At 40.9% G+C, this 17,098-nt stretch overlaps 1 protein-coding gene across 3 annotated transcripts in view; it reads left to right on the forward strand.

Annotated features, from left to right (window-relative positions):
* NYAP2 (neuronal tyrosine-phosphorylated phosphoinositide-3-kinase adaptor 2) overlaps positions 1–11,708 on the forward strand; it is a 133,021-nt gene extending 121,313 nt beyond the window's left edge. For 2 of the 3 annotated variants that reach the window (XM_008931228.3, XM_018080050.2), the window contains one exon: positions 9,066–11,708. In XM_008931228.3, coding sequence (XP_008929476.2) covers positions 9,066–9,293 — 228 coding nt within the window. In that variant the 3' untranslated portion in view covers positions 9,294–11,708. The remainder of the gene's footprint in view (positions 1–9,065) is intronic. The other variant, XM_018080049.2, reaches the window with a different exon arrangement.
* Positions 11,709–17,098: the final 5,390 nt, after the last annotated feature.

The raw sequence follows: 17,098 nt of genomic DNA on the forward strand, positions 1-17,098 counted from the left end.
GGAAATGCTGGAGGGACAGGGTTAGTAACCTTCCAAGGAAATCTGGGACATGAGAGTGTTGCCCTGAAGGTGCTGCACTGCAAAATGCGGTACACAGGAGATCCCTCTATCACTGAACTCTAGCAAAGTATCTGTTCTTTGTCCCTCCTGTGGCTGACCTAACACAATACTGAATTTTCCTTTCTATTTTACAGTGAATGACAGGATGTATAATGGTGGGTTACTCGAGTTCTGCATTTATTGCTTAGCAAAGGCATAGATGAAACTTTGATTTTTCATGAGTGATCTCAATAGGAATGCACTTTGAGATGATTGACTGCATAATTGGGATGCATGAGATGATTTTACACAATATCTCCAATATCAGTTACTTTACAGGCTCTTATTTTGAATGTACTAGCATTTCCAGAATGTGCTAATAGTGATAAAGCAGTACATTTCAAGCGGGTTTTTGGTGTTTAAAAAAAAGGCTTAGGTGAAAAGAATATATGTTTCCAAATAAGGTCAGGAAGATATATATCTAGACTGATTGCCAGCATAAAAATGGAAAGCAGAGCAGTGAATTTATCATTTCAAATTTGCTTTATTGGTAGCCTCAGCAATAATCCAAGGGTTACTGGAAAACCCAAGGCACAGGAGTATGTGCAAGGCTGGTTGTGTATAAAGTAGCTGTGACATTTAGTAATTGGAAGCAATGAATCATGAAACTAGAATCAGAGGTGCTGAAGGTTTACTAGTCATTTGCTAATTAAATTTTAGGATAAGTATTAATTGCTCATAATCTTGAATCTTTGGGAATTCCTGGAGTTCCAAAGATTCTTGTCAGTCATTTTTAAGTGGTGGATTAGCCAGGCCATAGAGTGCAAGACAATATAGTCAGATCTTTTAGTTCTATGCTTGAAAAAAGGCATTCAGAATTTTTTATGATACTGTATCATGTAATTATATTAAGTCATAGTGTAGTTCTTATAGGGACTCTAGTTTTATAGTTTTTGCAGGGACTCTATTCATTTTTTCTGTAGTAGCATCATTTGAAATAAAGCTTATTTCCTGAAGTTTAGAAATTCAGAGTAATGTAAATCAAACCATTAAACACAGCAATTTGAAAGTTATGAGAGCCCTAAAATGTGCTGTGTATGCTGTTTCATAAGCTGAAAAGAAATGTATCAGTGAATTCTTTTAATGCGAAACACACAGGGTGAGATTACAGAGTGCTCTTTCCACCCATTTAGTCAAAATAAAGACTAGTGTTCTGGGGACATGCTTTCCCATAAGGGAAAATAGAGATCTTACTTGTGTCCCTTAAAAAGAAAAATTTGTGAAAGGTCAGAAAGGGCAGTTTGTGCAGTGCTTAACACCTTGTGTGTGCATTTGTGCTTGTGATGTAAGTACCTAAATGCACAGGATCATTCTGATCTGGTTGCTGGCTTCATAGGAAATCTTCTAGAAAACACTTGAGGCACTTGTAGGGAAGAATTTGCAGTTACACTGTCCATTGTCCCCAGGGAGCATTACCATACACTCCCATTTGCATGGAGAGTGTCTGCTTTCACAGCTCACCTTGCACATCCCATGTGTTCCCGAACATAATGTTACTTTTAATAAGCTTTGTATTAATAATCAATTGTTGTTTTGAATTTGACAGTAACAGGAGAATGGGTTAGGAGTACCGAGCTATACGAACAACTAACTATCTTGGGCCAAATTATGCTGTCTTTCATGTCAGTATTACTCCAGAATAACTCTGTCAGAGAGAGAAATGACTGCAGCTTTAACTTGTAGTTCTACCCTGACTTACTGACTTTTGCAGCCATTGGAAGTAACAACCTTCAACAGCAGTGCAATGGTTATAGCTCACGGTTAGCAAAAGAAACTTGTGCAACGTAATTTTCCAAGCACCCTCTACTGAAGTCTTTTAAAATCATTTTTATTGAGGTTATTTTTACTGTTCATTTGAACAAACTGTAGTCAAATTCTTGGACCCATGAAGTCAGCCGGTACATTCCTGTTGGCTTCAGCTGGGTGAGGATCTTGCTGCTCAGATTTTCTGAAACCTGATTCTGGCTGAACTCCTTCCTGCTTTGGACAACTCCCCTTTTGTGAACATGTGCTAAGAGGACCTCCACGTCGAGCTCAGAGTATCAGATAGCAGATTATGAACTGTTGCTACTTAACATAGCCCTCCTCCGCTTGCCCCCGTGGCACACGACTGCCTTCTAGGAGTGGGATTTCACACCCTCCCAGTGGAAATACCTCACCCAGCCAGGGGCTGGGAATCATCTGCACCACAGAAAGTGCCGTCAAGAGTTTCAGTGGGAAAGAGAGTTTGGAAACTCCTGTCTCAGAACAGGCATGAGGGAGGGAGTACCTTTTCCTCCCCGAGGATGGTAAGTGGCTTTCAGAAAGCCTTTCTTCTTCTCTTACTGTAGCCTGCCAAAACAAACCAGCATGCTTGGCTCTGCTGAATGGTGTGTAGCACTGCACACAGATTGCACTGTTAGAGGCTGCTTTGTTTACACATCCAGGAGACATTTCTAATAATCTCCTCCAAATGTTGCTGCTTTTTTTTATTTCATTGTATTTTGTGTTAGTTTAAGATCACTTTGTTTTAGCTTCACATCAGCTGTTGGGCTTTAATTTTATCTGTGATATGCAGTTGTGACAAAGAAAAGGGTGTTGGTATGGGACACCCATATGTGTGATGTAGTGTTTCCCATTCTTCAAGGGTCAGCCTTTCTGCCCACCCAACAGGAGGGGGAGATGCTCATGAGGGTCAGAAGTGAACAGCATCTCACTCAGCCCCATAACCTCTGGAATTTCAGCACTGTAAGTGGTAACCTGCATACTAGGAAAAAATTATGGAAGCACAACTGAATTATGGGGCTCCCTTATTGCCCAGAGCTTCCGATTTCACCTCAAACAAACCAAGAGCCAAGATGTCACGAGGAGAAACAGCTGAAGGGGATATGGTGTTGTCTAAAGCCCTCATGTAGGCTATAGTGGAAGATATTTTTTTAGGTCATTAGAAGTTCATACACCACAAAAGAAGCCCCAGAGCATGAAATATCATGTGGCCACTTCAAATGATAAAAACATTTTCCCCAAAATGAATGAAAATTGACAACATTTTCTAACTTAGTGAGTAGTACTGGACCTGCATACAATATTTCAAATATTTCTTCTACCACATAGCATTTTTAGCAGCACATGTTTTCACAAGCACTTGTGTGAAAAATTGCAGTGCACCTTTCAATGACAGGTTTCCTGAAACACCTCTTAGCACTGGGAATTAGCATGACTCTATCCTCCCTGCACTTCACCCTGGTGGCCTGACTTTGGAGGAGCAGTATTGCTCCCAGCACTTGCTCTTCTCGTCTCCTACCTGCTTGGTTTGCTGGGCTAAAGTTGCATAGGGCTTGGTTTGAGACAAGAGGATATGAGTGAGACTTATGTAGCACTGAGAGAGATCATTATCTATCCACATATTTATGTAGCTATTTATGTCACACATAAGCAAGTAAAATCACAGCTGAGAAAGAGAGTCCCAGGCCTGGTGCTCAGGATGTTTCACTCTGTATTTTCAGTCCTGCTCACAGATTCTTCTTTTCACAGCCCTCATGTTTTTCATTTGGAGAGGTTATGCTACATGGAGTTATTTGGTTTATATGTAACTTACAGGTATCACCATTTTTTTTTCAGTAGCATCCATGTACTCAGGAATTTACCCAGACCTGCTTGTGCACTGTAGCAGTGCACTTTGCCTGCTGCTCCTTATAGTGACAGTCCAGTTCCTGAAGGGCCAGAAAGTCTGATCTTATATTGTGAATAGTCACCCACAAAAAGATACAAGATGCTTCCTCCACCTGGTGACCACAGCTAACTGGTGGGAAAAGTTGTGTCCAACAGTGTCTGCTTAATTGTATTATTGGATAATATTTTCTTCTGTCTTTTTCTGTCTATGACTCTCCCTGCCAAACCAAACTATCCTGCTCAGTTAAGAGCATTTACATTTCTCCTTCATGATTTAAGCACCCATATTTTGAGCACTTTTGTGGGTCTGCTGTTGCAGGCTGCCATGGCACAGCACAGGCTGGAGCTGTGCCAGCATCGTTCTACTGTCAGTGGTGGGGGTGCCCAGGGTCAGGGCAGAGCCCGTGCCAGGGCAATAGAAAACAGAAATACTCTGCTCTGACACAGGGGAGTTCCTGGCAGCGTGAGTCATTGTCTGTTCCCCAAAGCCTGTTCTGATTTTTCCCTGGGATTATGTGCTTTTCTCAGTAAATTTTGATGTGGCAGAGAGCTACAGTATGTACTGACCTCTGGCTTCAAGTCTTGACCTCTAAGAGCAAATGAACTGGACATGTTCTGCCCATGAAACCTCTGCTCCAAGTCAGTTTTGTGGTCTAGCTCAGGGCAATCTAATTTAAGCAATACATGCATTTGTAAACCATCAGGACTGCTAATTATTTTTCTGGAATAATACAAAATTTCAGTCGTATGAGATATGAAGTCAGGCCCACTGCTAATAGAGTCACCTACACACAAAAATATATTGTTTTCACTTTGCAGAGAAGGGAACAACTTTGTCTGGTTTTTTTCTCTGACCTTCATAAAGCATTAAAATACTCACCAGAAGTGATCTTTTTGTACCTTGAAAGATTTTCTTAGGCAAAAGATTTTACATTTTTTTGAGGATCTGTAAAGATGTTGTTTTTTCTTAGCTGAAGATGGGTTTATAGTATTACTTCTTGTTCCACGGCTCTGCCAACATAGAACCCAAGAGTACATAACAGATCTTAATAAAATTTATTTCCAATGTTTTCAAATAAAAGTATTAGAAAACTGAAGGCAAATAGTAAAAGTAAGGTGGCAACATAGACTGGTTTCTCCTAAAGCCTTCAACAAAGCGGGTGATTAACACAGAATAGAAGAATTGAGTTTTGTATAGTGGAAGACATTTCTTACTTTTTGTCGTTGATGTTCAAGTTTGACATAAGTATTTGCTTTTAAGAAGATTTTTGAAGGAGAGCTGGAGACCAATGGCTAATCAAAGATCTAGTGTGGTTACCAGGAACTTGTCAGACATCCTCATTTAGTCTTGCACTCAGTCATGTTCAGGTGAGTGAATTTATCCAACCACTCTATGTTGGATATGTTCCTATGTGCTTCCTACACATCAGGTTATCACGTAGCTTTTACTACCTGCTTAGCATCAAGGATTTGAGCCTACTTCCAACCCCTCCATGATGAATGTCCAAACTTCTGGGCTTTTGCCTGGTGTTTTTCTTCACTCTCTTGCTCTGTCTGATTTAAAATAAAAGAAAGAAAAAAGTTTCTTAGACTCTGGATAATCTAATGAGTAAAAATTCCTTCAAAACAAAAACTGATGTACAATTAGTAAATTCTGTATTCCAAAGGATATTATGTGACGTAGTACCTGATACACATTCTGGACTCTCCAGAAGGTCCCTCCTCACAGTCCTAACATAGGTGCTGGTTCTTTATTTCCTCTTCAGTAAGAACAGGCTTTGGGCCAAGATTCTTCGGTCAAAAACAACTTTGTCTCTCCTGTGCTGTGTCTTGTTGGCTCTTACTTCCAGTGCTGATGCAGTTTTTGCCTGTCTGCCTACATCCACATCTGCAGCCAAGCTCTGACATGCTGCAGTATGTGTACAATTCCTCAAGAACTATGGGATCTTTCCCAGGAGAGCTGTATAGCTGTGAAGTGTTCTGAATGCTCAACTTTTTTCCATAAATTATCTTGTAACATCATTATTTTTTGTGCCTCTCACTGAAAAAATTCCTTGTTATGATTTAGCAGGGATATTAACAACCTGATGCATGACCAGAGGAGCAGGCTGAAGCCAGAAAGGAGAGAGGATATGAAAAAAATTAGTGCTGTAACTAAGCGTGAGTGCCATCAGTTTAGTCACAGGAAGGATTAGGTCTAAGTCTGCAGTGTTAAACACATTAGCTTTAGACACCTTGGTAGCCCTACTGAAGTCATCAGGGGCTTTTGCTGTGATTAATCAGCTGGGTTGAGTCCTGGCTTGTGAACCTCAGCACCTGTTATTTGTCTAGGACACCCTGAAAATTTAGTTAACCCTCTGGGACTTTGTATCATCAACATGGTTATTGCCATATCTGTAGTTCATTGATCTACAAGCTGGGGATTTCCTCTTAGGTCTGTTCTGCAGCTTCAGGAGGCCATGCACCCTGTTTGAAACATTTTTAATTTGCTGCACTTAAACACTAGACAAAACTATCAAATAAAACCTTTTCATATTTCTTCTCACATTCAAGCTTTTTTCCTCAAGCCTTCCCACATTATATGTGTTCACTTGGTCTATTTTAGCAAATGACTTTGCATGTACCAGCTCTGCACATTTTTCCTGCACACACAGTTACCTGAATGCAGGTACAGGAGAGGACTGTGCCATGTGGACAGTACACTTAAGAAAATGCTAGTGCGAAGGACTTAGACATTGAACAAAAATAGCATTAAAAAAATCACAAGTGGACTTGAAAATCTGTGCCTGGGAAAGTGGAAAAACTCAAATTCTTCATAATATATGATTCACTAACTGTAACAAAATACAATGACCGATATAAAAAAGGATTTTGAAGCTGCCTATTCTTGGGTTTATTTTAGGGGCTGTTTTGCACGGGGTGGCAGAGTGGCCGTGTAACTGATGCATTCTACAACACCATTTCTGTCTTTGGGAAGTTGCAACTGGTGTTTTAGAAATTAGCATGGCAAAATGCTTCTTTAGTCCCCTTGAATCCTGTGAAGGAGATCAGCTACCAAAAGACATGGTGTTGGCAGTACACTGTGCGTGGTACAATGGTGAGTGTGGGGGCAGTGTGGATGGGACCCCTCACGGTGACTGTTGTGTGTGCTGTGTGTGGTGCATGGTGACGGGAGCACACCGCGTTCCGTAAGGGACTGGCATTGGCACATGCTCTATTTGCTTGCCTGATGGGCTATAAAAGAGAAGGTATTTCCCGATGCCTAGAAGAGGAAACCCCTACTCAAGCGCTGTTGTCGTCAAGTCCAGCACAGAAGCTGGTGTGCTGGTGAATATTTTGGGTAATGAATTGTGTGCAGACTGTGTCCCTGTCCTTCCCCGCGTAGGAGGACCCGGCCACACTGAAGACACTGCTGCGTAAGTACTGACCCATCACTGACGAGCAGAGGGGCAGGAAATCTGTGTCAGGTAGAGCCTCATCCAGACATCTGTGGAGTTGAGCCCAGGGTGGGGAGGGCAGAATCTCCAGTTCAGTCAGTGATTTTGGGACCGAGCCTGGGCACCCAAAGAGACAAAGTCTCATGGCCGTGGCAGATGATGTGCCTCACACCTGCCTGCACCACAGTAAATGTTAGATCACTCCTGAAATGAAAGATAAGTATTCAATTAATAAAGCAGGCATAGCAGACTTCCCAAAGAATGGCTCGGCCACTCAGGAGGACATGTTGCAGATAAGTTGCCTGTGTAATTCAAAATTCATAAGAATATTCAATATCGAGATTCATACTGTGGTTTAAACTTATTCTACTCAGAGTACTATCTGGTGTATAAGGTAAGCATGGTTTTGTGTTTGTATGAAGAAAGGGAATTCTATCTAAAATGATTTTATCCTGTTTTGTTCCTTATTTTTTTTAACAAAAAAATACACACACCTTTGTATTCTATTTATTTTTCTGTTTGAGTACATAATTTATTATTACTTTTTCTGGTAGGCTTGCTCACATTTGTTTCTTTTGCTTTGTTTCCTGGTATGAATCCGAATATTTTCTTTATCTGTTTATCATTAAATGCTGACTGTGCTTGAGGCTGACCACAAAAACTACTCAGAGCAATAGAAGTTTCTATAGTGGCTTCTCAGCAAACCAGTCCCCAGTTCTGGGAACATGGTGAATGCCCACGCTTGGCATTCTAAGACTTGTGAGCTAAAGGCATATGCACAATTAAACGTACTCAAATACCTTTAATAATAAGGATACCTTTCCTTCATGAATCATAAAATGCTGCCTAAGTATTACTGTACACGTGCATTTTCATGACAGGAGCAGAGGTGTACTTGGACGGCCCCTGTGAACGTATGGTGTGCTTACACTTAAAAATCCTTAATTCATGACTAGTGTGGGAAATACATGTTGGGAGACTCAAGACATCCCTTTAAATTTGCAAAGTTAATGGTGAGAGGAAGTTTTCTGATTCGCATGTATACAGTGTGATATCCAAAACGAATTAGCCCTTTCAGGATAGTTCACTATTAATGATTTCGGTTCCAATCAAAAGCCTTTGAAAGCAGACACATTTTCAATCGTGACCAACCCACTGAACTCCAGTTAAACCACATTCTTGGTTTCAGAGGGGCTGTGACATATACTTACAGCTAGACACATGCTAACCTCAATTTTTTGATCAAGATCACATTTTCAAACATTCTACATGCATGGAAACATGGAGATTCTAAACTCTTAGTGCATTCCAGTTAATGAAATATCATCACAGAGTAGGATAGGTTAATCCATATAATTCACATGGAGTTCATAAAATCATTTTAACAAAATTAAAGAGAGTTATATTTAGCTTGATACTCAGAAGTGTTAATACCCTGCTTTTAATCTGACAGATTGGATTTGGAAAGCAATATAAAACATGAGTTTCAGTGTATAGAATTTTTTATTTCCACAACTTAAGGATGTTGTTAAGATCCATGTTCCTTTTTAAGATCTGTTCCATCACTTAAAATCCAACCAGTGCTAGTTAGCCAAAAACATTTATCTTTAATAGCTTTCAGTGCTCTGGAGAAGTTAAAACAGGGACCTTTTATTACCCATTTTTCTTAAAGAAGTAGTTAGAAGTAAAGACTAGCTTTGATTCTGTTGTTGGCATAGAGATTATTTTATTCATCAAACAAATTAGAGTTTCAAATAAGAGTAAGTTGACCTTGCAAAGAAACAGCATATTTAATCTATGACCAAAATAGTTATTTGTGTGCTTTTTTCCTCTTTTTTTTTTCCTTCTTTTCTTTCTCCCTCTACCCTCTTCCAATAGGTCACATGTATGCAGTGGTTGCAAGGGGACCATACGATGCTGGATATGATCGAAAAAAAGCGTTGCCTCTGCAAAGAAATAAAAGCTCGACAGAAATCAGAGAAAGGACTCTGCAAACAGGACAGCATGCCTATTTTGCCGAGTTGGAAAAAGAATACTGGGACCAAGAAATACAGCCCTCCTCCGTATTCCAAACAACAAACTGTGTTCTGGGACACTGCAATTTGACAGGCCTGTGGAGGATGCCTTCTCCACTGTGTTGCACCGAGCACAGGTAGCCTGCTTTCTTAATAAGGCAAAGGCTCTAACCTAAGACTTATCTGCAGGTGGTGAACTTCCTAGGAAAAAAACCCACACTGATTCAGTGCTCATCTGTCAATCAAGAGAGAGAGTTACTTTTCTGACTGGATTAAGGCATACGTATTTATCCAGGATTTTTTTGGATCCAGAAGATATCAAAATGTAAATATTTCGCCAATATATTGAAAACATCCAAACTAATACACTGTTTAAATATATATATATATATAAATTCAAAAATTTATGAAGAATTTTACTATATAATGTTACTGTTATACTGTTTTATTACCTATTTTCTATGTTTTCTTCTACTGTTCACCCCCCGCTGCCACCATTTTATTTCTCTGACCTGCCTAGATGTGGCCTCTGTACAAAAGCATGTGGTTGTACATTTTGTTGAAGAGTACAAAAAAACATGGTGCTAGGGCTGTAGCAGATAACTAGAGTTGTACTTGTTAGACGTCCTTAGCTTTGGGGGGGGTGGGGGAGGATGGACAAAGGAGAGAGTTCTGGTGGGAAACAGTGAAACTGCAAGCACTGAAAACCAAAGTGCTTAATGTAGATGCCTGAGTTGCATTTAAAATATTAATTGTTCTGCATCTGTTTTCCCCATAACGTTAATCAGATAAATTGCCCTTGGTTTCATATGAACCAATTGCTAAAATTATTTGGCCAAGAAACGAAATTTTCTGCAGCAAAGCCTGCAACAAAACTCTTCCTTCATTGCATTCAGTTGATTAGCAGAGACCATGGTTCACTGTGACTAAGCATTGTACAGCCCGTGACGGACAGACCCGGTTGCTCAGCAGGTTAAGGCAGTGCCACTGCAGCCGCCGTTCCTGTCCACATTTGTCTTTGGTCCAGAAAAATAAAGGCGACAAAAACCTGTTTACATTTTTATTGTTTTTAAATCCAGCAACACATCCTTACTTACGCCGTGTCAGATTTCCTTGTGTTGTTTATAAAGGCTGGAATTCAGACCCCTTGAAAGCCAGTAGGGAAATCCCTCTTGATTTCATGCGGTTTTGAAGCAGAGGCCCACGTAACGTGTTCTCCTGGCTATGCCGCTTCTTCTTCCTGGCTGCTTCTGTAATTGGCTTGCAATCCTGTATTATATTACACCCATTTTAACAGAATATTATGTCATGACCAAAGAATTATGACCTCCTGGTTTTAACAGGAGAAAGAGATGGCTTATACTGATTATGAGGGTGAAATCCATGCGATGAAATATCTTCCAAAACGATCTGTTGAGAACAAGGGAAACTTGTACTTCTGTGGAGTAGGGAAAAGAAAAGATCTATGGCATATATTTTGTATATTTAAATTTCTATCTATGTGTCTGAAGTTTGGTAGCACAAACGTCCCTCTTTAAAACAATCATTTTAATATTATATTTACCGAGAAGAAAAGGTGTGTTGTTTGAAACTTCTTGTTGTATTGGCTTTTCTTTGAAATTATATTGACAGCATTGCCACAGCTGTAATTGCTGATCAAAAAAAAACCAAAAATAACAAATTTTAGAAGGTTTTTGTAATCTATATTGCTAAAGTTTGAGTTTGAGTAATGCTTTATCAGTAGTAGTTTCTTTTCAGCCTCTGAAATAAAGTTTTTAAATATTTTATAACTAATTAACTAATGTATATTTTGATGTCCAAACTGAGATTTCTGTAAAAGATGAAGTGTGTGTTTATATGTGTGTATGTATATTAGCATTACTGTATATGTATATATGCATATGTGTACACACATATATATGTATATATGCATGTATCTATATATACGCATAGATGTGTGCATACGTATATACCTGCATACATTAAATATGGGTGTGCTATGAATATACAGTGGCTGGACTGGGTACACAACTGAAACAAGGATTTAAAGAGCCCTTCACAGCCGAAATGACAGAAGACATGAAAAAATCACAGAGGCTGTGAAGGAATCTTTGGATACATGTTACATCCAAAAGACACCAACTGTATATTCTGCTTATTCTCTTTTTTTTAAAGAAAGAAAATGGCAGAAGAAAAACTCCAGAGATCTCGCAAAGTTCCAGAATCTGCTGGAAAGAAGACAACTTGTTGGTCATGAGAAATCTGTTGAGATAACAGGTTCATTATTCAGAAAGTGTTTATGCTTTGTCTTCCTTGTAATGTGGCAAGAGAAGAATTTTCCATAACCATGTGTGAAATACTTAGCTCAGCCCTTTCCCCCAACTGCACAAGGTCTCTGGTGACAAAATGAAATCTGGTGTTCAGTCAATCTTGATAGTCCTTCTCCACACTGGTCTCTTCCCGGAGCAGTCCCTTTAAAACCCCACTGCTGAAGCAGTTTCACAGTCCAGACTTGGGCTGCAGCGCCCGGCCCTTTGGGGGAAGGCAGGTGTTAATGTGAACAGTTACGTGTTTGACAGTGTTTGTTCATATCGTGTCCTTTTCATATCAATATGTAATAGGAATAATGATCAGGGAATTGAAGCATTCTTGTCCTAAGCAGACTTGCTTGTACACTTAGCCCACCACAAACCACTCCTTGTTTTGCTTTTATTGCTCAACACTGTTTGTGTTGTCCTTCCTAAATAACTGCCCATGTGCTTCCAGACCTCCATTGTATCCCATGGAAACAATGGCTTTTTGTTTCAAAGCGCGACAACACGATGAAGTAAAATATAACTTAGCACTTACCTTCAAAGCACTTTAGAAATGTGAAGTAAACCTCACACTTGCGAGAACCGTTTTACAGAGGAGGGAAGTGAGGCTCGGGTGGAGTAGTTTCCGAAGGTCATGGACAGAGCCAGAACAGGACATAGGCCACTGACCTGTCCCTTGATTGCTGGCCCACCACATCCCTCGAGTAAAAGGCACATCGTGCTGCCAAGAGCTGCCGCCACAACGCTGTTAAACATTCCCTACACCACCTCTTGTCTCAGCAGCTTCTGCGTCACAGGGTGAATGACAGTGCTTAGTTACACACGGTCATTAAAGCTGTAGTCTGTATAAATATGCAATCTGTATATACATACAGATCACATATATACACACACTTACGAAGACTGTATATATGAAATTGTTCGGTATGCACTTATTTTGCTTTAAACTCCTGAAGGTAAACATTATAGTGTAGCAATTTGTGTAAAGTGCACTGTGATTTCAAGAAAGCACAGTAAAGTCACAGGTCTTGTTATTCTTGCACTAAAAATGTGTTTACGTATATTAGCCAATGTATGTCTACTTTATCGCTCCTTTTGACAAATTAAAGCAAATGGTATAAAATAGTATGGGGTTTTTTTTTGGTTTGGGTTGTTTATTTTTAAGTGGACAATGGCACTATGTTTTTAAATGACAGGGTTTTTAAATAAAATGAAATCATTCTGTGTTCATTCCGATGTAATACATTTACCAATATCTTGAAATTGAATGTCATGTTGCTTTTTTTTATATTTCATTAGAAATTGTCAGGTATGTGCCTGAGATTGTGTAGGAGTAAGGAGTAGCTAGAGGCTAACTGTAATCATATATTATTAGCCGTTTCTATATACACAGTATAAATACATATTAATTTTCTTTTCATTTTTGTACTTGATTTTTTTAGGTAAGATGTAATTAAATGTACTTTGATACTTCTGAAGTAATAAGATGTTGTTTGAAGATCAATTCTGCTTTCTTTAGTGCATTGACAATATTTTACAATAATTTAGTGCTTATTTATTTGTGCTCCAGTGTAATTATAATAAAAAGCAATAGTTTAAAATATTTGGCTGTTCATTTTCTTTTGATGGTTTAAGAGACAGGTTATTCACTAGGGATTAGCCAGAGATTCCTGGGAAGAAAAGTCAAGTCATGGATGTATATTTATAGCATTCCCTAGGCACATTTTTAATCGCACCATTTGTTGGAGGAAATGAATTAATTACTTTAATAGGTTAGTATTTGCAAGTCATGCCTGGTTGCATTTAATGCCATGAGTGCCATCCTCAACTTAATCCTTAGGATAAGATTTCTCTGAAGAGCAGACAAATTTTTCCCTAAGTGCTTTTCACAGTTTGGGAAGGAAGATGCTCACTTGAAAGACTACCCCTTCAAAGATCTCCATTTGAAGAATATCCACAAATGGGAGAGGGACTCATCACACTCTCCATGAAGCTCTAAAATATCTACTTAAAAGTAAGCATAATCTTCCTATTTCGAAACTGAATATTTACATCCATTGGGATGTAAAACCCAGCCCTTGCAGAGGAACTCCACAACTTTTTTAAGAAGACATTCCCCTAATATTTTGAAGAAGACATTTTGCAGTTTAAAAAGGTTTCCAAGAGGGAGTAAGCAAGTAGTTAATAAAGAACCCAGTAAGAAACAGTAATTTGTGGCACTGAGACGAAATTTTTCTCCCTTTGTGAAAAAAAGCTGCCTTTAATATGAGAAAAAGGTACTATCCATGTTCATATAGACCTGTATGCAGAAGGGCACCAGCGGGAATCTTTCGGCTGTCTTGAGCAGGAGCTGGTTCTGAGACAGGTTGCTAATGATCCAGAAAGTGCTTTCCAAGTGCTTCTCTGCCCCAGGAGTGACCTGCTTTCCCTGAGGCACAGCCTCTCTCTCCTCAGCAGTGACCCCATTGCCAGGGCCCATATAACGGCTGAAGAACTTTGCTACCTCTTCATGCTCCTCTTCCTCTCCCCAACCCCTGGCATGGATGTTCACAGTGACTCGTCCTCTAAAGCAAACTCCAGCCTTTTCTCCCAGGCTCCATGTTTCACATGGAAATCCTACAGGGGTGGCTAGAAATGAACAGAACACTGTTTTACAAGGATTTTTCAAAACAGAGATTCTGTCAGTTTGTTGCACTGATGGCTCTTCAGTGGGATAGTTCATGAAGTCCTGTGTCCTAGCTCATTTCTAAAGACTTTCCAGATTGACTTCCAGCATCCACCTCAGTCCACATGCCATGCCTGACCACCGCTGGAGACAGCAGCACCTGAACAGAGAATGTAAGGGGGAGGATTGCCAAATGCAGCAGGGAGCATAAATCTGGGGCAAATTCAGATTTTTCCCTAGTTAAAATAGGCGTATTCTCTTTCTCTGCCACTGCAGGAACACTTTCTATATACCATTGTTTCTTGAACAGAAGAGGTTTAAATTAAAGGAGACAAGACCATAAAAAGCAATGGTTGGGTTTTACACTTGTATTTGCTCTAAGTTTATTTAAAAGTGGAAAGGTGCCTGCAGTGCTCTATCTTGGGTCTCTGCTCCTTTTGCATTTTAAAAGCCGCCACAATACCTCTGGCTGGAGTTTCTGCTGTTTCTCTGCCGCAGTCACTCAGGGTGACCTCAGCTGGTGCCAGAGTGGCTGCGAAGCAATTAAAGCACAGAGGGGCCTGTCTTGCTTGGGAACAAGTAAAACCTGCCCTGAGCACAGCGGGGAAGTCGAGCAGCCGTTAGAGGGGAGATCGGCCAACATCTCTCAGATCTATGGCCAGCGCTGACAGAGCTGGCAAGGGAACTGCAGGAAACTAAATAAAATTTACAAAAACAAAAGACAACTGAAAAGAAACACTGCTCAAAGGCAAGGCTGAACGCATTTGACATTTATTTTCTAAACCTGCCAACATCTCTTATGGGGCATTTTTTTTCCCTTCAAAACACAGTAACACACCTGTCACCTTTTAATTGAGAATTTTGGCACTGAGGTGTGTGGCGGTTTCAGTGTTTTCACCACCTGTGGCATATTTTCATCCTCCTTTGTCCTCTCTTTCTGTCTCATTCCTGTTTTTTCATTATGTGCTTTGGGAAATATATTTCTAAGTACAAGAAGTTCCCCTGTCATCTTTTGTTCCCATTAATGTTGTTCTCTACCTCCCCTGTTTTCAGCTGGCTCTATGCTCTCTAACCCTCACGAAAACATACGAGGACAGCAGAAGGAGGAACCACCATCAATTTTATTTTAGAGGGTAGCATTTATCAACGTTGCTCTCCGTGTATACACAGCAAGTTTCACAGAGGGCTAGGGAAAGAGAGCTGGTTGGGAACGTGGCAGGAAACACTGAAGTTCAGTCTCCAGCACAAGGGTGCCCCCGAGGCAGCAGGGCCAGGCAGAGTGCCCTGCAGGGAGTTGGGTCTGCTCTGCCCTTTCCAGGCACAGTCCCTTTCCCGAACATGGCATGGTGGGACCTTGACCACACCGCTCTTGCTCTCTCTGGGGCTTTCCCACCACTTTTGCAGTTGATGCCCTCCACCCTCAGTACCCAGCTCTGCCCTGGGGGAGCTACACCTCTCCAGCTGGGGAGACCAGCACTTCATCAGGTCACATCCCTTGCTCAGGTGCACCAGGTGTGCTTTGGGCTGACAAGCTCCATATTGGGCCAGTCCTGGCTGCCATAACTTCCCTCTGTGCTCTCATTGCAGTGGAGTGCAGCAGCGTGGCAGTGCCCCACGGGGACAGAGCCCGTGGCTGGGGTGGCAGCGGGCAGAGCACCACGGGTCTGCTCAGAGGCACCGCTCAGGATGGAAGGGAGGTCATGGGGACTCAGCTCTCCAGCACATGTGACAGCCACCCACCAAAAGGTAACCTCCTCTGAACAGCTTTTGATAACCATCGCAGCGTGCCCCTGCACAAAGGCTCCTGTTTGGGAAGCCGGGAAAAGCCCCCGGCTGTCATTGCCCTGGAGGAGAGGAGCCTGCGCTTCCTCAGCAGTCGCTCCTAATTGAATGACTCTGGGTCCGCTCTCTATGACCTTAATGCTCTGTTTAGACATTAACACCTCTGCAAAGTGGGTGTTAAATGGTTCTGTTAGTGTCTGTAGCGTGTTTTTACATCCACTTGAGAAGTGTAAATGATTCTACAAGGCGCAGGGTAGTGGAAAGTCAGCTTTCCCTCGGCTCCAGCTGGCTGGGGAAATTCAAATTAACTCCTGTGGAATCCAGCTCCCACCAAAGAGCTTTTCTTTCCCAGATTCTTCAGGGTTTTTTTACCGTTCTTGTAAACACAACAACTGAATGGCTAGTGTGTTTATTTTTCTAGTTTAAAGAGGCTGAGGTGTCCTTGGCCACGAAGGCGGAGGCCTTCACTTTCTTCCTGGATTTTAGATCCTTCAGCATTTGAGAATTTTGTCATAATTTCTACTGAAGTATGTGGCCCATCCAAGAAGTCTGAAACTAGCACTTTCTTTCTTTATTTATTTCTTTTCCTGGCTGTGTGTGGGATATGGTGACACAAGTTGCATATGGAATAAGCTGACAGGATGAGTTTTTCGCAGTAGTACATATTTGACTGACTAGGCATCACCTTGAGAATGTTGCTTCATCCTCTGAACTGTGTCAGTTAAAATTTCCACACTCACCATGGGTAAGACTTTGGCCATGTCTCTTCCTGGCCATGGTGACAGAACATCTGGCCTAATTTCCGAAAAGGTATCTAGTCTAGTCGTACCACAGAATAAGAGAGCAAATTTCCAAACTAACTGGTATCCAACATATTCAGAGTATTCAAGCTTGCAAGCAATGCCATCAGCCTCAACAAAAACTAGACTTCTACTCCTTGTGCAGCAGCAGTCAGCAGGAGAAAACCTGCAGTACTGTACATAGGGTCAAAGGATTGAAAATCAACACCTGGAAGGGTAATTTAAGCTCACCTGAGCCCCTCAATACCCATTTAGTGCACCTTGCAGCACCCTTTGGGGTTTGCAGCATTATAAAGAGGTGGTGACCTTTGAGGGAAAGCCCAGCCAGGCATCT

This window comes from Manacus vitellinus, unplaced genomic scaffold, assembly GCF_001715985.3.
Source record: "Manacus vitellinus isolate BGI_N305 unplaced genomic scaffold, ASM171598v3 scaffold_49_pilon, whole genome shotgun sequence".
Classification (NCBI taxonomy): domain Eukaryota; kingdom Metazoa; phylum Chordata; class Aves; order Passeriformes; family Pipridae; genus Manacus; species Manacus vitellinus.